A 22,293-nucleotide genomic window follows, 5' to 3' on the forward strand; every position below is an offset into this window, starting at 1 on the left:
GCTGCTGTAACGAATCACTGCAAACTTGGTGGGTTAAAACCAGAGATTGATTTGGGTCCTTATAAGAAGAGGAAATTTGGACATTTGGGGCTCCTGAGCGCACCGAGGGGTGACTCCGTGAAGAGGCAACAAGAGGGCGGCCATCTGCAAGCCAGGGAGAGAGGCAGCAGGAGAGACCAATCCCGTGGGCACCTGGATCTTGGACTTCCAGCCTCCAGAACAGTGAGAAAATACATAAACTTCTGTTGGTTAAGCCACCAAGTCTGTGATACTTTGCTATGGCAGCCCCCAAAGACTAATACACAGAGCGGCTGGCTTCACAGCCCCGTTCACTCTGGATAGCCCTTCGTGCCACCATTTCCTTGGAGTTACTCCCCTGGGGCCCACAACACCAAATCCAGCAGAGAAGTCCCCTCACAGAGCTCACGGAGGGCAACCTAGCAACCCCTCTTGGAGTTGGGAAATGGAAAAGCTTCATCAAGTGGTAGAGAGCTGTGGTTCAAGGGTCTAGTCAAATTGTGCTTCATTTCTCACACTTCCTCCTCAAGTACAAACAGAAGGAGGAACATATAGATGAAGAAAGATCGTAGGAGAGTGGTCTTTCACCATTCTTTCAAAATCTGCACAGCTACGGGCTCAGCACAATACAGAGTCTGTGTTAGTTGTCCAGGGCTGCTGTAACGAATCACCACGAACTTGGTGGGTTAAAACCGGAGAAATTTATTCCCTCATAGGCTGGAAGTTCAAGAGCAGTTTCTCCGGGCAGAGCTGTACTCCGGCAGAGCTGTACTCTGTTCCTTGCCTCTTCCAGTTTTTGGTGGCTGCCAGCATCCCCTTGCTTGTGACGGCACCGCTCCAGTCTCTGCCTCAGTCTTCACATCATCTTCTCCTGCTCTGTGTGCATCAGCCCTCTCTCCAGTTCTCTCTCTCAGAAAGATGCTTGTGATCGGTTTTAGGGCTCACTCAGAGAATCCTGGATAATTTCCCCGCATCAAGGTTCTTCATTTAACCACACCGGCAAAGGCATGTTTACTTTATAAGGTAACCTTTACAGGCTCCAGCGATTAGGACTTGAACTATTTGGGTGGACATTACTCAGCCTCCTACAGAGTTCAAAATCTTTGCATACAATTCCAGGAGGCTCACGGAACATCCGCTCCGCTCCAGCCAGGCATTTCACCATAGCTATGCTGTAGACAGATACACTGGAGGCCAGTCTATGATTCACCATCCTCTTGACACCTCACAATCAACTACAGTGCTGGTTAAAAAATACAAAATCCCAACCCCATCACTAGTCCTGGTAAATCAGAATCTTCCAGAGGCCAGGCCCAGCAATCTGCATTTCTGACAGGTTCCTGAAAATGACTGAGGCGGCCAGCCTTGCACCGAGACTTTACTGAGTAGCGATTAAGAGCCTGAGCGCCGAAGTCCCCTCACTGTTAAATGAACCTGGTAACTCCTTCACAGTACAAACTCTTTAAAAAAGAGAAGCCTATTTGCACAAAAAAGCGCTAACGCTCCCCCCCCTCCAATCCCCCTACACAAAGATGAAGAACTTTTATTGCTTATCTGATTTCGATTCCACCTCATGTTTAATGCACCTGGCTTCAAGGCCCAGCGTTGAGCGGAGGGAGAGAGGGAGAAGGAAAAGCCCCGCCAACTCCTCCAGTCCCCGCAACCCAGCGGCACTTGACGTCCCGAGGACCTGCGGCCCACCTCCCCCCACCCCCTACTCCGCCTCGGCCGCCGCCGCACAGTCGCATCCAGCCCGAGGCTGCGCGGGGAGCCCGCCCCCGCACCCCGCGGATTGGCCGCGGCGGCCCGCTCGTCACGCTCTTTTGTCTCGATGGGCCGAGGATAAAAGCCGCCGCGGCTGCCTTGGGAACCGCGCTGCCTCGACTAGGCTACCCCTCGCTGGGCGGCCGTGCGGAGCAGCTCCGTCGGGCGGTCCCGGGTCGCTTAGCGGCCGAGGAGGCGCCCGTCCTTTCTTCCTGCAGGGCTGCGGAGACCGAGGGCGGAATCGCAACTGTCAAAGCCGGAGTGTCGGCTGCCCACCGGCGGAGCACAGGTAAAGAAAGGGGGCGCGATTGCCCCGCGCGGAGAGAGAAGGGGGAAGCCCTTCCAGGACCGGGAGGCTCCCCGTTTGGGGAATCGAGGACTGCGCAGCAGGGGACAGAGCACTCCTGCGGCCCCGCCACGCTGAGGGAGGAGGTGGGGTTCCACTGGATGCTGCCGAATGGGTAGGATTTGTCTGGATTGAGAGGGGGCCGTTTTCGAGGGGAGGTGGTAGGGGGTGCGGTGGAGAGGGCGGGGAGAATCGCAAGCTGTGGGCCTTGAACTCCCTTTGCATCTCCTCATCTCTTCCTTGGGGAGAAATCCCTGGGTGTGCGTGTCCAACTCCTCTTCCCTTTCTCCGTGGCAGGCCACCAAAGCCCAATCCGAACTTGAATTCTGTGCCGCTGATTGCAGAGCTGGTAGGGTGCTGATTTCCCCGGGGGAAATGTCACGGGGAGGGGGGCTTGCTTTGGCTCGTATTCAGAAGGTGGGAGAGGGAATTTTCCGCTTGGCCACTGCGGAGGTGCTGGTGGGGTTGCGGGGTGCGGGGAGGGAGCGGGATGAGGAATCCACCGCTTCTGACCCTTCCTTTCCCTGCCCTCTGCGGCGGCGCAGTCTTGACGCCCTGAGGTCCCCGGATCGTCGACCCCCGGTGGACGGAGATCGACTGTACCCCAGAGGCGAGCTTTTTCACGGAGGCCACCGGTTGCCGAAGCAGGAAGAGAAATAAAGGCGCGCGCCTGTTCCTGAGCTCCTGTAAGAATCTGAGAAATAACGGGGGCAGGGGGACTTTAAGAAGGGGGTGTGGTTGAGACCTGAGACCGAGAGGTTAAGGAGATCTTATTTATTCCCACAAATCTGCGACCGTTGTGCTCTATTTTGAGAGCCCAATATCAGCTCCATACACTATTACACTTAGAATTAGAAGCAACAGTTGCCGTCCCTCTTGAAGGACTGGCGGGAGGAGATGGATGTGGCTGTAAAAAGCAGCCTGCTAACACGGAGTCACCGGCTGGCTCCGTGAGGTTGTAATTGCCAGTCTCCTGGGGGATATTTTTAGGGCACTGGGCAGATATAAAATGTACTGCAGGATATTCAGGAAGGGAGAGAATACAGCTGCAGCCGGTTCCTGTATTAACCCTTCCTCTCGTGGTGTGTGTGTATGTGTGTGTGTGTGTGTGTGTTTTCAGCTCCTACTGAGATAAGGGAAGGCAGAGCTTCGCCCTGCTCTCCGCCAGCTCCAGCACGCCTGCAGATTAGGCTCTTCCCCAAAGCCTGAGCATCTTGTTATACTCAGATACCCGGTCGCCGTCCGTGATGGCGAGCATCATTGCGCGCGTGGGTAGCAGCCGGCGGCAGAACGCACCCTTGCCGCCTTGGGCCCATTCTATGCTAAGGTCGCTAGAGAGGAGTCTTGGTCCTCTAATGGCCAACATGGCAGAGAGAAACATGAAGTTGTTCTCGGGGAGGGTGGTGCCAGCCCAGGGGGAAGAAACCTTTGAAAACTGGCTGATCCAAGTCAATGGGGTCCTGCCAGACTGGAATATGTCTGAGGAGGAAAAGCTCAAGCGCTTGCTGAAAACCCTGAGGGGCCCCGCCAGGGAGGTCATGCGTTTGCTGCAGGCGGCCAACCCCAACCTAAGTGTGGCAGATTTCTTGCACGCCATGAAATTGGTGTTTGGGGAGTCTGAAAGCAGCGTCACTGCCCACGGTAGATTTTTTAACACCTTGCAGGCGCAAGGGGAGAAAGCCTCCCTTTATGTGATCCGTTTAGAGGTGCAGCTCCAGAATGCTATTCAGGCAGGGATCATAGCTCAGAAAGATGCAAACCAGACTCGCTTGCACCAGCTCCTTTTGGGGGCTGAGCTGAATGGGGACCTGCGCTTCAGGCTCAAGAATCTTCTTAGGATGTATGCAAATGAGCAGGAGCGTCTCCCCAATTTCCTGGAGTTGATCAGAATGATAAGGGAGGAAGAGGATTGGGATGACACTTTCATTAAACGGAAGCGGGCCAAGAGATCTGAGTCAGTGGTGGAGAGGGCAACTAGCCCAGTGGCATTTCAGGGCTCCCCACCCATAGTGATTGGCAATGCCGACTGCAACGTGATAGAGATAGAGGATACCCCCGATGACGACTCGGATGAGGACGTGATCTGGTGGAGTCTCAGGACCCCCCACTTTCCTTCTCAGGTTCTCCTCCCCCCAGGCGCAGAGCCAGACCCCTGGATCCAGTGCTAGTCATTGATTCCCCCGACAATTCTCAGGCTCAATCGCCTTCCACCAGCAGGGGGTCTGGGTCTAAGAATGACGGTCCCGGGGATATGCGTAGAACCCGGAAGCGAAAATACACCATCCGCTGTTCCTATTGTGGTGAGGAGGGCCACTCAAAGGAAACCTGTGACAATGAGAGCAACAGGGCCCAGGTGTTTGAGAATCTGATCATCACCCTGCAGGAGCTGACACACACTGAGGAGGAAGGGCCGAGAGAGGCCCCTGCTGAGCCCAGCGACCCTTCTGAGCCACAGTGAGGTGCTAGCCCCCAGCTTTAAAAGACCCCTAACCTATATTCAGAATCCAGCAAGGAGAAACATGGGGGGGGGGTGCTTCTAACTGCATGAATTAATCCACAAAGCGGCTTTCTTTCGGGCGGAGGAGAAGAGGTCCTGAATATTAGTGGAGGGAGATGGCCTGACCTCCAGCCTCGCTTCCAGTCCCTGCTGCCTAAGGGTCTACCTTCTGTGTGTCCTCGATGGCTGTATTATCTTTGTGAAAGTGGTATAATTCATTGTGAAATACTACAAACAACAAAGACAAGTACAAAAAGTACAAATTACCCAAAACCCTCCAGCCCTTATATAACCATGGTCAACCCTTTGGTGAAGGTCCTTCTAGATATTTCCCTACCCCTATGTACCCAGATAGATATATGTACAGATACAAGTGATCAAATATAAGTGTTGTTCTAAAGTCTGTATTTTTTCACCAAATAATATATGTCGTGGGCTTCTTTCTATGTCAATAAATCTATATCAGCATCTATCTTACTGTCTCTGGTATTATTTTAGGAAGGAGGAAAAAGGAACAAGAAACATATAGTAAAAAGCTATAAAGGGTGGGGTTGTACCTCGCGGTGGTTTTTTGGTTTGTTTGTTTGTTTTTTAATCAACCTCATTTTGCAGATGAGGAAAGGGGAAGAAAGAAATGGGCTGAAAAATATTCCCCCAAAGGACAATTATTCCCCCAAATGAAAGAGTCCCCAAGTGGACAGAGCCCCCACCACAACTGACCTGTCTGTCCCTTAGGACACAGCATCAAACTCCAGCACCCACTAGTTGCCACCAATGTAATGCTTTCTTCTCTGATGTATCCAGAAGATTCTGATGGCGGGGGAGTCTGGTGCTGAGGTGACAACCCCAGATGGGGATGGCAGAGGCAGCTCTCCCTCCGGGTCACAAGTGGGAAACTCTCCCGCCGGCGGACAGGTCCCCCTCCCCATCCCCCAGTCAAGGGAGGAGAAGACGGAGCCCAGCACCTGAGCCTGAGCCCGGAGGCCCGGAAACTACAAGTTCGAGGACTCCAAGCCAACCCCACCCAACCCAAGAAGTGGGAAGAGCTGGGAAGAGATGAAAGCAGAAGAGTTGCCAGGACGCGTGAAGGTACAAGGGGTCGGAAGGCCAGGAAACCCTCCACACCATCTTAGCGGAGTGGAGGGCATTCCTGGCCCCGGCGGGTCGGGGGGAACCTGCCCTGGCCCCTCTCTAGATTTCTTCCTGGAAAGTGCTAAGAGGATACGTCTGACCTCAGACCCCAGGGAGGGGGGGCGGTCCCTAAGTTTCTTGTCGGTGCATAATTAATTCCCTGTCTCTGTGAGCGGCGACAGGGCTAGGGGCGCCGGGGGATATTGCATCTAGGCAGGGGGTGTAGTGAAAGGAATGAGCAGACCTGAGGACCCGAAGGCCAATTGGGCAGGAAAACAGTGCTCCACAGAGCTGGGTGGGCAGCGCATGCAGCAGCGGGAGAGGCCGCGTCAGGGGCTAAGCCTAGGGTAACCGGGGACACTCGCATGGAGACGGATGGGGACAGGAAGCCCGGTAGGACTCGCCGATTCCCCGGGTTTCCGCCAGAACTCTGGGCAAAGGCACAGGTTGAGGGCCCCAGGGAGAGACGATGGGGTTCTAACTACGTTAGCAATTGATAACAACTCCGTTGGGGACAAAGGGTTGCAGGCTGAAGGGGAGGGCCGGCGAGAAGCCAGCGCAGCCTTCCCTGGGCTGCCACGCCCGGGAAACCTGCCTTGAAAGTGTTTCTCTTTCCAGAAGCAGCCCCTCCAGCACCTCGCTGGCTTCTCGATCCTGCTCCACTCACCACCCGACAATCTGATCTTACAACTCTCTCCCCCCGTCCCGCCCCCAACCACACTCTCTCTAGGTGGAGGGGGTGAAGACCCAGCCTCCCCAATGGGGCCATCACCCCTCCCTCACCCCCAGCATCCCAGGTTTGCCTTCAGCCTCAGCCTCTTTAATCCTCCCAGCCAGATGGAGACCAGGCAGGCCTCTCTGCCTGGGATCCTTCAGCTGAGACCTGGCTAGGAGTTCAGACTCCAGAGGGCCCCTCCTTGTATCCATCCATGGCACCTCTGGGGCCTGGTAGCCACCTGCATCTCTCCGGAACCAAAAGGGGCCCCTCACTCACCTCCAGGCAAGAGGCAGCTCCGCTCGGGCCCTGAACGCTACAGGGGCCCCCACCGCATCCCAGCTCCCATTGATTTTAAGCCTTAGTTTCTACCTCCCTCATGTCGTCCAGATGAGAGTTCATTCCACTTTCTGCTCAGCTTTTCCTCTACAAGCACTTGTTGAATATTTGCCCAAAGACGCAGTTAATACCGCCACAATGTCTTTCCGGCACCAGGTAGAAGAGAAAGCAGAAACAATAAATAAATTCTGTCCGTGTCACTACCCCACTACCCTCCTTTTCCACTGGAGTTAGCTTGGGGGTTCAGTACAGACCACGGTTTTGAAAATTTGTCCTGTGATGCATCCATCCTCTTTTTCTTCCCTCCTCCCCCCTCCGTTTTGTGGTATGACTTTGAGGTTGTCTAAATTTTTATTTCGCCAAACTGATATAACCCGACCTTTCTTTTTTGTTTCACTTGGTGTGACACTGGCTTTTTCCTTTACTCAAGAACTACATATTTCCCTTAATTAGAAGACCTGGAACCAAAACCTGGGCATTTGGATCAGACTAATGGGTTTAGCCTAAAACAAGGCTTCATTTCAAACTGTAGGCTTCTTTTCTTCCTTTCTGCCTTCGTTCTCATTGGTCGCTCAGTGATGAAAATCACTCTTTTGTCAGAAGAAACTGGCCTCCGAGTGCCCTTGGGCATTATGGCTCCCTCCTTCCTGGCATTCTTTTTCCCTTGGTTTCCATGACGCCTTTCTCTCAAGGTTCCCCTCCTCCCTGACCTTCTTGGGCCCCGTTTCTCAATCTCCCCTGCTGAATCGTCTTCCTTTTCGTGATCCTTCCATAATAGCAATCAAAGTCATTACAGCCGTGATTTATTAAGAGCTTATTCTGTGCCAGGCACCCCATCCCAAGTGCTTTAAACGCATTCGCTCCTGTAATCCTTGCATCAACTCCATAAAACAGGTATTACTATCAGCACATTTCAGGTGAGGAAACACGAGGCAACATTCAGAAACTCGCCTGAGCCATGCAGCAAGTTCCTGGTGGAGCCAGACGTCACACTCCAGGGTGAGGAGCCTTTGCTTCCAACAGGTCTCAGCTCTCCTGGGCTCATAGCACCCTCTGATGTAGGTGTTACTGTGTGCGCATGAAGTGTGAGGAAACTGGGGTTTGTATATTCGGGATACTGAGACCTGGCCTCCCCAGGCTCCAGGCAGCGGTGGCGGTGTATGAGTGGTTAGCATAGGGCTGGTCTATCGTAGGCGCTCAAGAAATGGTAGCTTTTATTACTTGGCTGGAATGCCTTATTCCGCTGCAGAAGGACAGGGAAAATTAGATGCTGTCCAAGCTACGCAGACAGTGCTTATTGAGTGTTAATCTGCCCATGTGACAGCGGGGCTCCAGGAGCTACGCTGAGCCCAGCCCCTGACAGGCACAGGAGTGGATTCAGAAACGCCTGAGAGGTTAGCAGTGATTGATGGTGACGCTGAGGATAACGACGATGACAATGATGATGATAAGGGAACACTTACTGAACGCGGAGGTGGATGTCTCCTAGTCCTGTGTGTCCCCGGGTGGGGGGGGGGTGTCTCCTTCCCCCACGTGTCAGAGGCACCCCCATCCTTTCAGAGAACTCAAGACCAGCCAAATCCTCCCCCACCTAAACCACCCCCCATCCCAACAGCAGATGGGAGCCAAGGGGTCTGGGGAGCTGATCTCACAGGGACACACAGGCTCCCCGGTGCATGGCTGGAAGGAGACCTGACTGAGTTCTGAGGCGTCCTTACAAGCTAGACGACCCTGAAATCCTGTCATTACCAGGGATCTCAGGGACAGGATAAAAGGGAGCAGGAGAGTGGGGGCTGAGGCTCCCGCTTCAGCCTGACAGGATGTGTGGATCTCCAGCTGTAGCATCTCATCTCAGACTCACAATTTATTATGGCCCCTCACAACTGCTCTCTCGGACATGTACCATGTTCACCATCACCCCCTTTTTATTTATTTTTATTTTTTGGCCACCGTGCGGGCAGGTGGAGCTCCCCGGCTGGGCCAAGGATCAGATCTGAGCCAAGCTTCAGCAACGCTGGATCCTTAACCACTGTGCTGGGCCGGGGAAATGAACCCGCGTCCCAGTGCTCCCAAGTCGCTGCCCACCCCGTTGTGCCACAGCAGGACCTCCCATTTTACAGACTATGACACTGAGGCACACATGGCCATAGTAACTCACCTAAGATCTGACAGCTTGTAAGGGCTGGAGCTGGAACTGAATATCCGATCTGCCCTCCTGCCCCAGAGATGGAAGTCCTGTGCTGTAAAGTTGTTCCTAAGGTAATAGGTACAAAACCTCTGATCATTCTATGGGCTGCATCCTGGGTATGAATTTCTTTTTTTCTTCTCTTTTTCTTTTTTTGCTTTTAGGGCCGCACCCCGGGCATATGGAGGTTCTCAGGCTAGGAGTCGAATTGGAGCTACAGCTGCCAGCCTACACCACAGCCACAGCAACTGGGTATCGATTTCTAAATTGTCATACTCACTAACTTAAGCATAATAGGATGTCCTGGGGCTCGTTTCTTTTATTGAACAAAACGGAAAAAATGATCAGTGTAGGAAACTTCCATCTCAGAGCCTGAAACCATCTTCTCCTCATATTTATTTTTATATCCAATTTCTGGGATAAAACACTAAAAATAACAAATTGTTGGTAAGGACGTGGGCAAACAGTCTCTCTCCCACACTGCTGGCAGGACTGATTGACACATTCTTTCTAGAAGGCCAACGGGAAAATGTACCAAAGGTTGAATGTGAAAACCCTGAATCTAGCAGATTAACTTCCTGAAATTGATGCTAAGAAAATCACTGAAAAAAAAACTGAAAAAAAGAAAATAAGTGAACAAGCATAAAAAAATTTATAAACAAAGACATTCAGCTTTTTTTTTTTTTTTTTCATAATGGTGGAACACTGGAAACAAACTGAAAGTAAAGTTTGGCTGAATAAGTTAGGTTCCACACTTGGAATGGAATGCTATGCTTTTAAAACTGGGGGTGCTTTCAGACAACCCCACCTAACCAGACAAATGAAGAGCGGCCCCTCTAGAAAAGGGTTTAAAAGACCATCAGCCCACCAGGTCTTCTGTGTTATCTTTGACTCCCAATGTGCTGTGTCCATCAGCCTGGTCCTCCCCTTCATCTGGCAAAAGTCTTGTCAAATTTCTAGCATCACTTCCCCTGGCACACCCTGGGCCAACTTTCTCTGACTCCACTAAGGGTCATTCCTTATATCTTAGGTAGTACTTCTCATTTTGTTGCAATTGCTTGTATGGTTATGTCCTCCCCAGTAGGCTTAGCACCTCTGTGCTGAGCACAGGGAATTTTAGATATCTTGGTAGAGAATTCAGGCACACTCCCATGTCACCAGTTTGCCCTGGCTGTTGTTACTCTTCCTCCAGATGTCCCTGTGCCTTGATCTCTCACCATGTTCAAGTATTTGCTCAAATGGCACCCTTTCATTGAGGCTGGCCGTGAACAGCATATTTAAAACCATGTACCTGGGAGTTCCCATTGTGGCACAGCAGAAACAAATCTGACTGGGAACTATGAGGTTGCAGGTTCGATCCCTGGCATCGCTCAGTGGGTCAAGGATCTGGCGTGGCCGTGAGCTGTGGTATAGGTCACAGACGCGGCTCAGATCCCGCGTTGTTGTGACTGTGGCATAGGCTGGCAGCTGTAGCTCCGATTCGACCCCTAGTCTGGGAACCGCCATATGCCACGGGTTCGGCCCTAAAAAGCAAAATAATAATAATAATAATAATAATAATAATAAATAATAAACAAAACCGTGCACCTGGCCACCAGCGCGCTCATTCCCCTTTCCCTGTTCTGTTTCTCCATTACATTCCTCTCTTCCAGTATACTACATAATTTACTGATTTATTATATTAATTCTTTATTCCTGCCTCTCCCCACTAGACCATACACATTTTAGTCTGCTTAGTTCACTGGCATATCCCCAGATCCTAGAACACTGCCTGGAACATAAGCTGGATCATAATAAATATTCATAGCTGGAAGGGATGCAGTACCCAGCACACAGGAGGTGCTCAGTGAATGGCAGCCTTTATTATTATTACTCTTTCACAGCAGATACTGTTGGAGGGGAGTCAGTCAAGGAGAGACCAGTATACACATTGCAGAGCCACCATCCGCCTAGCTCATGAGATGAGAAACCTAGAAGACGTCTAGATCGTTTGCTTGCTTCTCCTTCTCCTGGACTGTCACTTGCACCATTCACTCCTAGCATGGCAGAAAGTGCGAGATCGGTTTCTTTGTTGCTTCATACACGACACATCATCAGCCTTTAGGTTTTGCTGTTTCAAATCGCTAATCACTCCATGTGCATTTGTAAATATTAAAGACAACTGCCCGGTAAAATAGGAATGTTTGGGTACTGTTTGCTATTTCTCTTTTATTAAAGGATAATCAAGAGTAATAACAATGTGGTGCAGCCAGTATGAAAAATAGCCTGGAGGTTCCTTAAAAAACTAAAAATAGAACTACCATATGATCCCGCAATCCCACTCCTGGACATGTATCCAGAAAAGAGAAAAACTCTAAATCAAAAAGCTACATGCACCCCGATGTTCATAGCAGCACTATTTACAATAGCTAAGACATGGAAGCAACCCAAGTGCCCATATCAACAGATGATTGGTTTAAGAAGATACAGTATATACACAATGAAATATTATTCAGCCATAAAAAAGAATAAAGGGGTTCCCTGGTGGCCTAGCTGTTAAGTATCTGGTGTTGTCACTGCTGTGGCTTGGGTCACTTCTGTGGCACAGGTGCAATCCCTGGTCAGGGAACTTTCACGTGCTGTGGGTGTGTCCAATAAAAAAAGGAGATATTGCCATTTGTAACAGCATGGATGGACCTAGAGACCAACACTACATGATATCACTTATAGGTGGAATCTGAAAAATAATACAGGGAGTTCCCATCGTGGCTCAGCAGTAATGAACCTGACTAGTATCCATGAGGATGCGGATTTGATCCCTGGCCTTGCTCAGTGGGTTAAGGATCCAGCGTTGCCTCGAGCTGTGGTGTAGGTCACAGACTAGACTCGGATCTGGCATTGCTGTGGCTGTGGTATAGGCCAGCAGCTACTGCCCAATTTGACCCCTAGCCTGGGAACTTCCATATGCTGTGGGTGTGGCCCCCTCAAAAAATACAAATGAATCTATATATAAAACAGAAAAATACTCACAGAAATAGAAAACAAACTCATGATTACCTAAGGGGAGGGGAGGAGGGAGAAATAAACTAGGGGTATGGAATTAATGGGTACAAACTACTATACATAAAATAGAAAAACAACAATGATTTAGTATGTAACACAGGGAACTATATTCGGTATCTTGTAATAACTTATAATGGAAAATATGTGAAAAACATATATAACTGAACCACTTTGCTTTACACTTGAAACTAACATAATATTGTAAATCAACTCTACTTCAATAAAACATGTAAGACGTGTGCATAATAAATAAATAACCTAAGATGTAAAAAAGGGTAATTATAATAAATATTTCAATTACTATGCATTGAATATGTCAATAATCTAGTAAGAATTATTAATCCCATTTTAGAGAAGATAAATGGGTCCCAGTTAGAGACAGCAACAGGATTAAAGTGTTATATGCCAGTAAACAGATGGTAAGTCTGGCATCAAAGCTTGTGGAATTTCTATCATATATTTCAGGTAAGAGTGATGACATTAATGACAAAAACTGTATCACAGTGGAAGATCAATTATTGGGGCAGGGGTAACAGGCAGATATGCATATCTGATCAATTTCCTGTTCATTGAGCACAGGTTAAAGTTGTTTGAAAATTTGGAAGTAAGAGATCTTAAATTTTGTTAAAGGGCACATGATGGAGGTTGATTTTAAATATCCTGGATGGACCAAGATCTAATTTAGTTTAGGGAAATATAATTGAAAATAGAGGAGTTCCTGTCGTGGCTCAGTGGTTAATGAATCCGACTAGGAACCATGAGGTTGCGGGTTCAATCCCTGGCCTCACTCAGTGGGTTAAGGATCTGGTGTTGCCGTGAGCTGTGGTGTGGGTCGCAGACGCGGCTCAAATCTGGTGTTGCTGTGGCTCTGGTGTAGGCTGGCGCTACAGCTCTGATTCGACCCCTAGCCTGGGAACTTCCACAGCCCTAGAAAAGACGAAAAGGCAAAAAAAAAAAACCAAAAAAAAAAACCCCAAAAAACAAAAACAAAACAAAACCTATCACAAAAAAACCTATAAGAAATAAACACTGTGCTATTACTGGCTGACAAATAATGATTGTTAATTGTAGTAAGTATGTTTTTTTTTTTCATAGAAAAAGCAAAAGAATTGGTGGAACATTTCCGAAAATAAAATAATGAGGGACATCAATGTAAAATCTGAAAAACTCAGGAAAAGAAAAAAAAAAACTCTTTTGAGCACACTATTAGAAGATATGAAGGAAAGTAGAGAACTCAAGCTTAGCTAGATAGAGGGCGAGCATGGTGGTTGTGGAGATGAAGACATTACCATAAAACCACCCAGGTCCCAGCCTGACCTCACAACTACAATGAAGGGACGCTCTGCCCACTAGGCTTACCATTAAGCGCAGTAGCTCACTGCAATAAAACAAGAGTGCTGAGAGCCCTGGCAGGTATAAGGAAAGGGACTGTTAAAACACAGAGTAGAGCCCTATGATCCAGGGTGTCAGGAATGGCTTCTCACAGGGGGGTGATGTGTAGGTTTTAGGACTAGTATCCTCAGCAACTGGGAGCTCAAGGGGATCAGAGCTCTAACCAGTGTGAAACCTATATGTAGCTTACCGTTGCAGTCAGAGAGCTCCAAGCGGGAATCAAAAAGGACTCAGAAGCACACACTGTTTCCAAGTTGAAGGTCTTGAGCTGTAGGGCTGAGATCTCAGCTCCACTGGATGACAGCAGGGTCTTCAAAACTGTCAAGTGCTGGCTTCCCGAATATCACCAAAACACCTGTTGATATGACAATGCTGAATTTATCATTTCCTTCAGTAAGGGAGAACCCCATCTCACAGAGCTTTGCCAGTGTTTCAGAGAGGAAGGGAAGCTCGTCATTTATTGAGAAATGAAAGCCTAGCTTAAGGCAGAGGGTCTTTCAACTCAGCGACTTGATTAGGATTGGGTAAGGATCATGATACCAACAGTCTAGGAGAAGGTTTTTTGTTTTGTTTTTTCTAGGTCCGCAACAGCGGCATATGGAGGTTCACCAGGCTAGGGGTCGAATCGGAGCTGTAGCCACCAGCCTACGCCACAGCAACGTGGGATCCGAGCCGAGTCTGTGACCTACATCACAGCTCATGGCAACGCAGGATCCTTAACTCACTGAACAAGGTCAGGGATCGAACCTACAACCTCATGGTTCCTAGTCCGGTTCGTTAACCACTGTGCCATGAGGGGAACTCCAAGGAGAAGGTTTTGAGGAGAGGGACTTAAAGAGTTTCAGAGGGCAAACTGTTGATGCTTTCTATTGAAGGGTTGATGGATCTCTGGGGATGTTCCTGTGGCGAATAAACCATTTGCCTTGACAGAGGAGTGAGTCCTGGAAAAGTAATGCCAATAAAGACAGTGGCCTAGCAAAGCCATGTTTGTGTAGCAAAGTGTGGTTTTGTTTCTCAGTGTCTAGGCTGAGCAGGGGGATGGACTATTTTAATTCTCTATACAAAACATTTTTTATGAATAATTCACCTTAGGTGTGTGTTTATTTTGTGGTGTCAAAATCTGTTCGTTTCCCTGAATCTTGAGGAAAGATGACACCTACTCTTTTTAGGTGTTTGCTAAGCCCTGAGAAACCATTTAAATAGCTGACTTTAACAGTCTACTAAACCCTTTAGGTGGATGATTTTATTCAATCATTACAGACACCTTCTGAGGTAGGCACTATTATTATCCCTTTTATAAGAGGAAGAAACTGATTCTCCGGAAGGTAATTATTAGTTCACATTCATGCGGCTACAAATGCATTTTTTCAGACCGTCCAGAAAAATCATCTTCAACTAAACTGCCTTATTCTGTTCCTTTTTTTTTTTTTTTTTTTTTTTTGCAGAAGGGAGCTGGGATCCAGACTCAAGATCATTATTTCGCCATTCTGTCCTCTTTGGGGTGCTTTTTCCTCTGGAAAGAAGGGAGGAAGGGGTGGAGGACGCCTCCACCTATACTAGCTCTGGTCTGGGTCAGCTCCCCACACCATCGCGACTTCGCCCGGGGTCCCGCAGAACAGCCATTTCCGCCGCAGAGCCTTCGGTCTCGGCCCTCGTGGCTCCGCGGACCGGAAGTTGCCCGACCGTCTGCGCATGCTCCGACCAGCCGGTGCTTGCCGCGCCGGCTTTGCCCGCTTCCGGCTGCTAGGGGGCGCTACCACACAATCGCGCGACCCGGGTGGGGCGGCGGCCACCGGGTTAGGTAGCCGGGCGCCGGGGGCGTGGAGGGCTGCAGAGTGGAGCCCAGGACAGCTGCGATCCTGCTCGGGTTGCTTTCCTTCCTCCGTCGCCTTCTCCCTTTGCTCTGCGCTGGCCACACGGTGGGACGCCCGCGGCGACAGAAGTCTGGGCGCCCTTGTCTGAAACCTCCTGGCGAGCCTGACAAGCAGCCGCGTGAGTTTCCCGGGCACCAGGAGGCCCTGGGAGGAGACACCTCGCCCTGATTTTGTGGCAGTTTTTGCCCATCCCGCAACACATAGAGGAGGGACTTGGTCCCATGCTTACCGCTGGCTCGGAGAGGTGCTGTTATGTCCCCTTGCACCTCCTCAGCACCCTTGGAGACGTGTACCCCAGCGGTTCCCCAGGAGTGCCCCCGGGCGGGGGCAGGCTTAGTGTGGAGTTTGTATCTTTTCGATGTTTTGGCAGGTTACTGCCCAGGGAGCAGTGACCAAATTGCAAAATATAGATATATAAATGTGTATATATATATACACACACACACACACATATATAAATGTTTATATATAAGCATTTTCACAGACATGCTGTCCTAGAACAATTCATCTGGTTGTTAACAGGGCTTGAGAGTTGCTAGAAGTTAATTTGTGACCTAACTACAGTTTATTGCTTGGAGTAGGGGTCTTAGGCACATTTAAGCTTAAACTGGCAGGCCAGGGATTAACCAGATTGCACATTGGGATCACCCAATGGGATACCCGTTTTTCAGAGATGCTGACTTGGATGTATCCGTCAGCAAAACCTCAAGCCCCAACCGACAAAAATGCCTCAGACACCTCATTCACCACAGTTCTTACCAGGTCTTGTCGTGGAGGAAAAAAGTTAATGTAGAAAGTAAATAATGTAATGGATTGATGGAGTTTGTTTTTTAAAGAGCCATACACTGTGCCTACCATTTCATTTACTCATTTTAAGTGTACATTTATTTTTAGTAAACTTACAGAGTTGTGTAACTGTCACCACAATCCAGTTTTAGGGCATTTTTATCACCCTGTCCCCAATTGCTAAAAGACTATTTGCACCTCTAGCCCTAAGCAACCGCTTAGCTGCCTTCTGTCTCTAAAGTTGCTTTTCCTGGACAGTTCGTGTGAATGGAATGGTATAGTGTGTGGTCTTTTGTGAATGGCTTCTCTCACTTAGCTCAAGGTTTTCCAGGTTCATCCGTGTAGCAGCATGTATCAGTACCTCATGGCTTTTTATGGCCGAATAATATTCCATGGTATGGATATACTGCATTTTTTTATTCATTTATCAGTTGATGGACATTTGCATTATTTCCACTTTTTGGTTCTTATGAGGAATCCTATGGTGAATCCTTGTGAGGACATAGGTTTTCAGTTCTCTTGATTTTACTGCTGTAGCACCCTTAGCAGACCTCTGTCATAACACAACACCCTGCCCTGGATTGATTCTCTCTCTCTCTTGTCCCCCTACCCCCCAGGGAGAGCAAGATCCATGTTCACTTATTCCCTGGTCTAGGAGTGGAATTTCTGGGACATACGGTAACTACATGTTTAATATCTTTAGGAACTTACAGACTGTTTTCTAAAGTGGTTGCACTAAGTAGTCCCATCAGCAAATGTATGAAGTTTCCAGTTTCCATCCTCACCAACCCTTGTTTTGTTTTTATCTCATTGTGATGTTAATTTGCCTAGACTGAGTGGCATTTGGTTTAGCTAGTTTCACTTCACTGTAAGGAATACCAGTTTTATTACTTTAATCTAGGAGCTGAAATAAATAATACATTGCCCCTCCGGTCAAGGAGCTCATACATAGTTCCTTCAGGGAGATAGGCAGAGAAAGAGATCAGTACAGTGCAATGTGTTAAGTGCTCTGATGGAGTTGAGCATGGGATGCTGTGGGGAGCAGAGAAGAGGGACACCTAACAACCTAGGCTGGGGGGAGGATGGAAGAAAGTGTTTTTTTTTAATTGAAGTATAGTTGATTTACAATATTGTGTTTCAGTTGTACAGTGAAGTGATTCAGTAATATATATGTATATTTTTTTCTTTTTCAGATCCTTATCCCTTATGTTATTACAAATTGAATATATTGAATATAGTTCACTGTGCTATACAGTAAGTCCTTGTTGTTTATCCATTTTATATATAGTAGCATGTATCTGTTAATCCTAAACTCCTAATTTATCCCTCCCCTCCTTCCCCTTTGGTAACCATAAGTTTCTTTTCTATGTCTATGAGTCTGTTTCTGTTTTGTAAATAAGTTCATCTGTATCATTTTTAAAGATTCCACATGTAAGCGTTATCATATATGTGTCTTTGTCTGAATTACTTGACTTAGGATGATAATCTCTAAGTCCATCTATGTTACTGCAAATGGCAATATCTCATTCTTTTTCATGGCTGAGTAATATTCCATTGTATATATACCACATCCTCTTTATCTGTTCATCTGTTGATGGACATTTAGGTTGCTTCCATGTCTTGGCTATTGTAAATAGTGCTACTGTGAACAGTGGGGTGCATTATCTTTTTGAATTAGAGCTTTTGTCTTTTCTGGATATATGCCCAGGAGTAGGATTGCTGGATCATATGGTAACCGTATATTTAGTTTTTTAAGAAAACTCCAGATTATTTTCCATAGTAGCTGTACCAATTTGCATTCCCGCCCACAGTGTAGGAGGGTTCCCTTTTCTCCCCCCACTCTTCAGCATTTATTATTTGTAGACTTTTTGATCAAGATGGCCATTCTGGCCGGTGTGTATTATTGTAGCTTTGATATGCAGTTCTCTAATAATTAGTGATGTGGAGCATCTTTTCATGTGCTTGTTGATCATCTGTATGTCTTCTTTGGAGAAATGTCTATTTAAGTCTTCTGCCCATTTTTTGATTGGGTTGTTTGGTTTTTTGATAATGAGTTGGATGAGCTGTTTGTATATCTTGGAAATTAAGCCATTGTTGGTCACATCATTTGAAAATATTTTCTTCCAGTCTGTAGGTTGTCCTTTTGTTTTGTTTTTGGTTTCCTTTGCTGTGCAAAAACGTATAAGTTTGATTAGGTCCCATTTGTTTATTTTTGCTTTTATTTCTTTGGCTTTGGGAGACTGATCTAAGAAAATATTGCCACAATTTATGCCAGAGAACATTTTGCCTATGTTCTCTTTTAGGATTTTTATGGTGTCATGTCTTATGTTTAAGTCTTTAAGCCATTTTGAGTTTATTTTTGTGTGTAGGAAAGTATTAAAGAAGCCATTTCTAAAAGGGGCTTTAATGTGCCTCTGGTTTTCTTTCGTGTATTTTTCTCAAAATTATATATGTACATATTTTTTTTTTGTCTTTTTAGTGCCGTACCCATGGCATATGGAAGCTCCCAGGCTAGGAATCTAATCAGAGCTTCAGCTGCTGGCCCACGCCACAGCCAGAGCAATGCAGGATCTGAGCCACATCTGCAACCTACACCACAGCTCACAGCAACACCAGATCCTTAACCCACTGAGCGAGGCCAGGGATTGAACCTGCATCCTCAGGGATAGTAGTTGGGTTCATTATCACTGAGCCATGATGGGAACTCCTGTACACAGTTTTTAAAACTCAAATACTTCTGCAAGGTTTGCTATTTTTTTTTTTTAAAAGGAGGAGTTCCTGTTGTTGTGCAGCAGAAACGAATCCAACTAGCATCCATGAGGATGTGGATTCAATCCCTGGCCTCACTCAGTGGGTCAGGGAGCCAGCATTGCCGTGGGCTGTGGTGTAGTTTGCAGACATGGCTTGGATCCCACGATGCTGTGGCTGTGGCATAGGCCTGCAGCTGTAGCTCCGATTCAACCCCTAGCCTGATAACTTCCAAATGCTGCAGGTGCTGCCCTAAAAAGCAAAAAGTAAAAAATGTAAAAAAAATAAAAATAAATAAAGGAGTCCCTGGCATTCTTCTTGGTTCCCTGCTCCCCCTAAAAACAATCAGTTTCTATTATTTTTGCTCTTTGGATATTTACTTCTATATCTTTAAATAGCATAGCATATTTTTATTTGAGAAAGAAAAATTATCAGCCTTGACATAAGCCAGATAATCACCGACCTCATTTGCAGTGATTTCTAGGTTGGTCAGCCCCATTCAGTATTGACACATGGCTAATTGTGAAAGCCGCAGTCCCAGTGCAACCCGCCTTACCATTTAAATGGAAGAAGACAGGCCTTACCAACAGTTAGGTACCAGAGTAACTGAAGTAAGACAAGATACACATTTTAAAAGAGCGGCCAAGGAATTGTTTTCCTCATTGGTACTTTAGTACCATCATATACCTTCAATAGGCCAGAACCCAGTTACAAGTGTCAATTCAGAAGAAAGTTACTTTCCTTCAGACTTTGAAAGAAAAAGCCGAATCACAGATAAGCAGCATAGTATAGAACAGAGGTAGGCAACCTATGACCTGCCAGCTAAGAATGGTATTTCAGAGGAACATTTAGGATCAGTTTGATGACAGGGAACGTTAAGTTTCAACCACAAGTAAACCAAATGTTATTCTCGGTTCCGTTCTTTTCATTAGTAGACCTTTACTAAGAAACAGTGTCATTTATTATTATGTTTGGATTTCATCAATACAAATTTTGTGGACATTGATTTTTGCTCTTGTTATGTAAGTACCTACGTAATATCCTCGATTTCGCTTCTTGGCCCGTAAAGCCTAAACTATTTACTGGCTGACGTTCACAGATGAAGTTTGCCATCTCCTGGTTTAATAGAATACACAGAGAAATGGAAAGCATTTGCCACGTACTTGCTGGGTGACCTTGGGAAGTCACTTTGCTTCTCGGGCCTTGATTTTTATTATCTGTAAAATTGCGACAGAGGGTGATGGGTGGGTGAGATAAGCTCTAGGGTGAAAACTCCCCCATCCCCTGAGTTTTTCATTAATTACTCAACTAGGCAAATCTTTAAGCTCCTACTGCTCGTACCAAGAATTGTTAAAGGCATTGAGGATACATCAGGAACAAAATTCCTATCCCGAAAAAAGGATAATGTTCTAAATGAAAAGAGACTTAGGTTGCAATGTGTGGCCTGAGATTGGATCTTAATTTGAACAGACTAGCCTCATAGGACATTTTGGGGAACAGTAGATGAATTTGAATATGGATGGGTTTTAGATGACATAAAAACTTATCGATGTGGAATAGTGGAGATCATGAATTGAAAAAAAAGCAGTTACAAAGTCTTAAGTACATGTATTATCTCATTTTGGTAGAAAGTACATATATATTATATATATTTAGAAAAAGATCTGGAAAGGTATATACTAAGCTGTTAACAGTGGTAATTTCTGGGTGGTAGAAGTATAATGTTTCTATTTTATTTTCCAATTTTTGCCATGACCAAACATATAGTGCTTTTACAAAAATAGAAGATTTTTTTTTGGAGTTCCCATCATGGCTCAGTGGTTAATGCATCTGACTAGGAACCATGAGGTTGTGGGTTCAATTCCTGGCCTTGCTCAGTGGGTTAAGGATCCGGCGTTGCTGTGGCTGTGGTGTAGGCCGGCGGCTACAGCTCCAATTCGACCCCTAGCCTGGGAACCTCCGTATGTTATAGGAGCAGCCCTAGAAAAGGCAAAAAGACGAAAAAAAAAAAAAAAGATTTTTTTCTAATTTAAAAAAATCGTCTCTCTCTTCATGGAGCTTAACATGCTGTTACCTCTTATGAATATTAATCTTGCCAAATCTGTCACTTTTTCTGGGAGGACATAAGAATGGAAGGTGCTCTTCCCCCTGCAGGTAACAAAGGATCAAGGCTTTCTCTGTGAAATAGCTGGAGAATGTAAACTAAGGCAGCTGGCATTTTCCCTTCGAATTTTACTAATACGTGGCGCTTTCTTACACCCAAGGCTTTTGAATGGGGTGGGATTTTGTAGCGTGGCTGACATTCAAAGAGAAGGACTGGAGAGGCAAACACTGGCAGTGTCCATCTCTGCACTGTGCCTGATCTGATGCTGGAGGCAGGTTTATCTCCTGCATCGATGGATACCTCAGGCTACCAAAGCCTGATGTGATTAAGCATTTGAATCATGTAACTACTACTCCTCTTATTCTAAGCCAAGGGTCGGTAAATCCTGACATCTTTTTTTTGTAAATAAAATCTCATTGGAACACAGCCATACTTATTTGTTTACATATTGTCTGTCTCTATTTTTGCCCCACAATGGCAGAGTTGAGTAGTTGTGACAGATGTGACAAAGTCAAAATATTTACTATCTAGTCCTTTAAAAAGAAGTTTATGTGGGAGTTCCCATTGTGGCTCAGTGCGTTAAGAACCTGACTAGTATCCTTGAGGATGCAGGTTTGATCCCTGGCCTTGATCATTGGGTTAAGGATCCGGTGTTGCCTCAAGCTGCGGTTCGGATCTGGCATTGCTGCGGCTGTGGTGTAGGCCGGCAGCTGCAGCTCCAATTTGACCCCTAGCCTGGGAATTTCCATGTGCTGTGGGTGCGGCCCTGAAAAGCAAAAAAAGGAAAAGAAAGATAAAGTTTGTGGATCTCTCTTCTAGGCTCACCAGAAGCTAGGAAAGCCTCAACAGGAAAGACTGGGGCGGGGGGGAATGCTCACTTTACAGCTAAATTAACAAATTGATGCTAATTTATTTTTTATTTTTAGAGCCACACCCACAGCGTATGGAAGTTCCCAGGCTAGGGGTCGAATCACAGCTGTAGCCGCTGGCCTACACCACAGCCGCAGCAACACAGAATCCAAGCCATGTTTGCAACCTACACCACAGCTCGTGGCAACGCCAGATTCCCTCCCCCCCACCCCACTGGTAGAGGCCAGGGATCAAACGCACATTCTCATGGATACAGGTTGGATTCATTTACACTGCACCACAACAGGAACTCCTAATTGATGCTAATTTATAAACTTCTTTCTAACGGAGCTTTATTTGCATGTGTCAGTCAGTATTCCCAATTTCTTTTGTTCTCTCTCTCTTTCTTTCTTTCTTTCTTTCTTCTTTTTTGTCCTTTTAGGGCTGCACCCAGTGCATATGGAAATTCCCAGGCTAGGGGTTGAATTGGAGCTATTGCCTCC

General features: G+C 46.9%; 1 protein-coding gene and 1 long non-coding RNA gene across 2 annotated transcripts in view; both read left to right on the forward strand.

Annotated features, from left to right (window-relative positions):
* Nucleotides 621–5,097, forward strand: ZCCHC12 (zinc finger CCHC-type containing 12). Its single transcript, XM_003135349.4, is given in 5 exon segments — nt 621–2,071; nt 2,426–2,477; nt 2,674–2,814; nt 3,249–4,207; nt 4,210–5,097. Coding segments are annotated over 2 exon segments (1,209 nt in total). The 5' UTR covers nt 621–2,071; nt 2,426–2,477; nt 2,674–2,814; nt 3,249–3,375; the 3' UTR covers nt 4,587–5,097.
* LOC106507028 overlaps nt 15,189–22,293 on the forward strand; it is a 94,577-nt gene continuing 87,472 nt past the window's right edge. Inside the window, exons 1-3 of the long non-coding RNA XR_002340622.1 lie at nt 15,189–15,421; nt 16,707–16,767; nt 17,283–17,343. This is a non-coding gene — a long non-coding RNA (uncharacterized LOC106507028). The remainder of the gene's footprint in view (nt 15,422–16,706; nt 16,768–17,282; nt 17,344–22,293) is intronic.

The sequence above is a fragment of the Sus scrofa genome, chromosome X (genome assembly GCF_000003025.6).
Source record: "Sus scrofa isolate TJ Tabasco breed Duroc chromosome X, Sscrofa11.1, whole genome shotgun sequence".
Classification (NCBI taxonomy): domain Eukaryota; kingdom Metazoa; phylum Chordata; class Mammalia; order Artiodactyla; family Suidae; genus Sus; species Sus scrofa.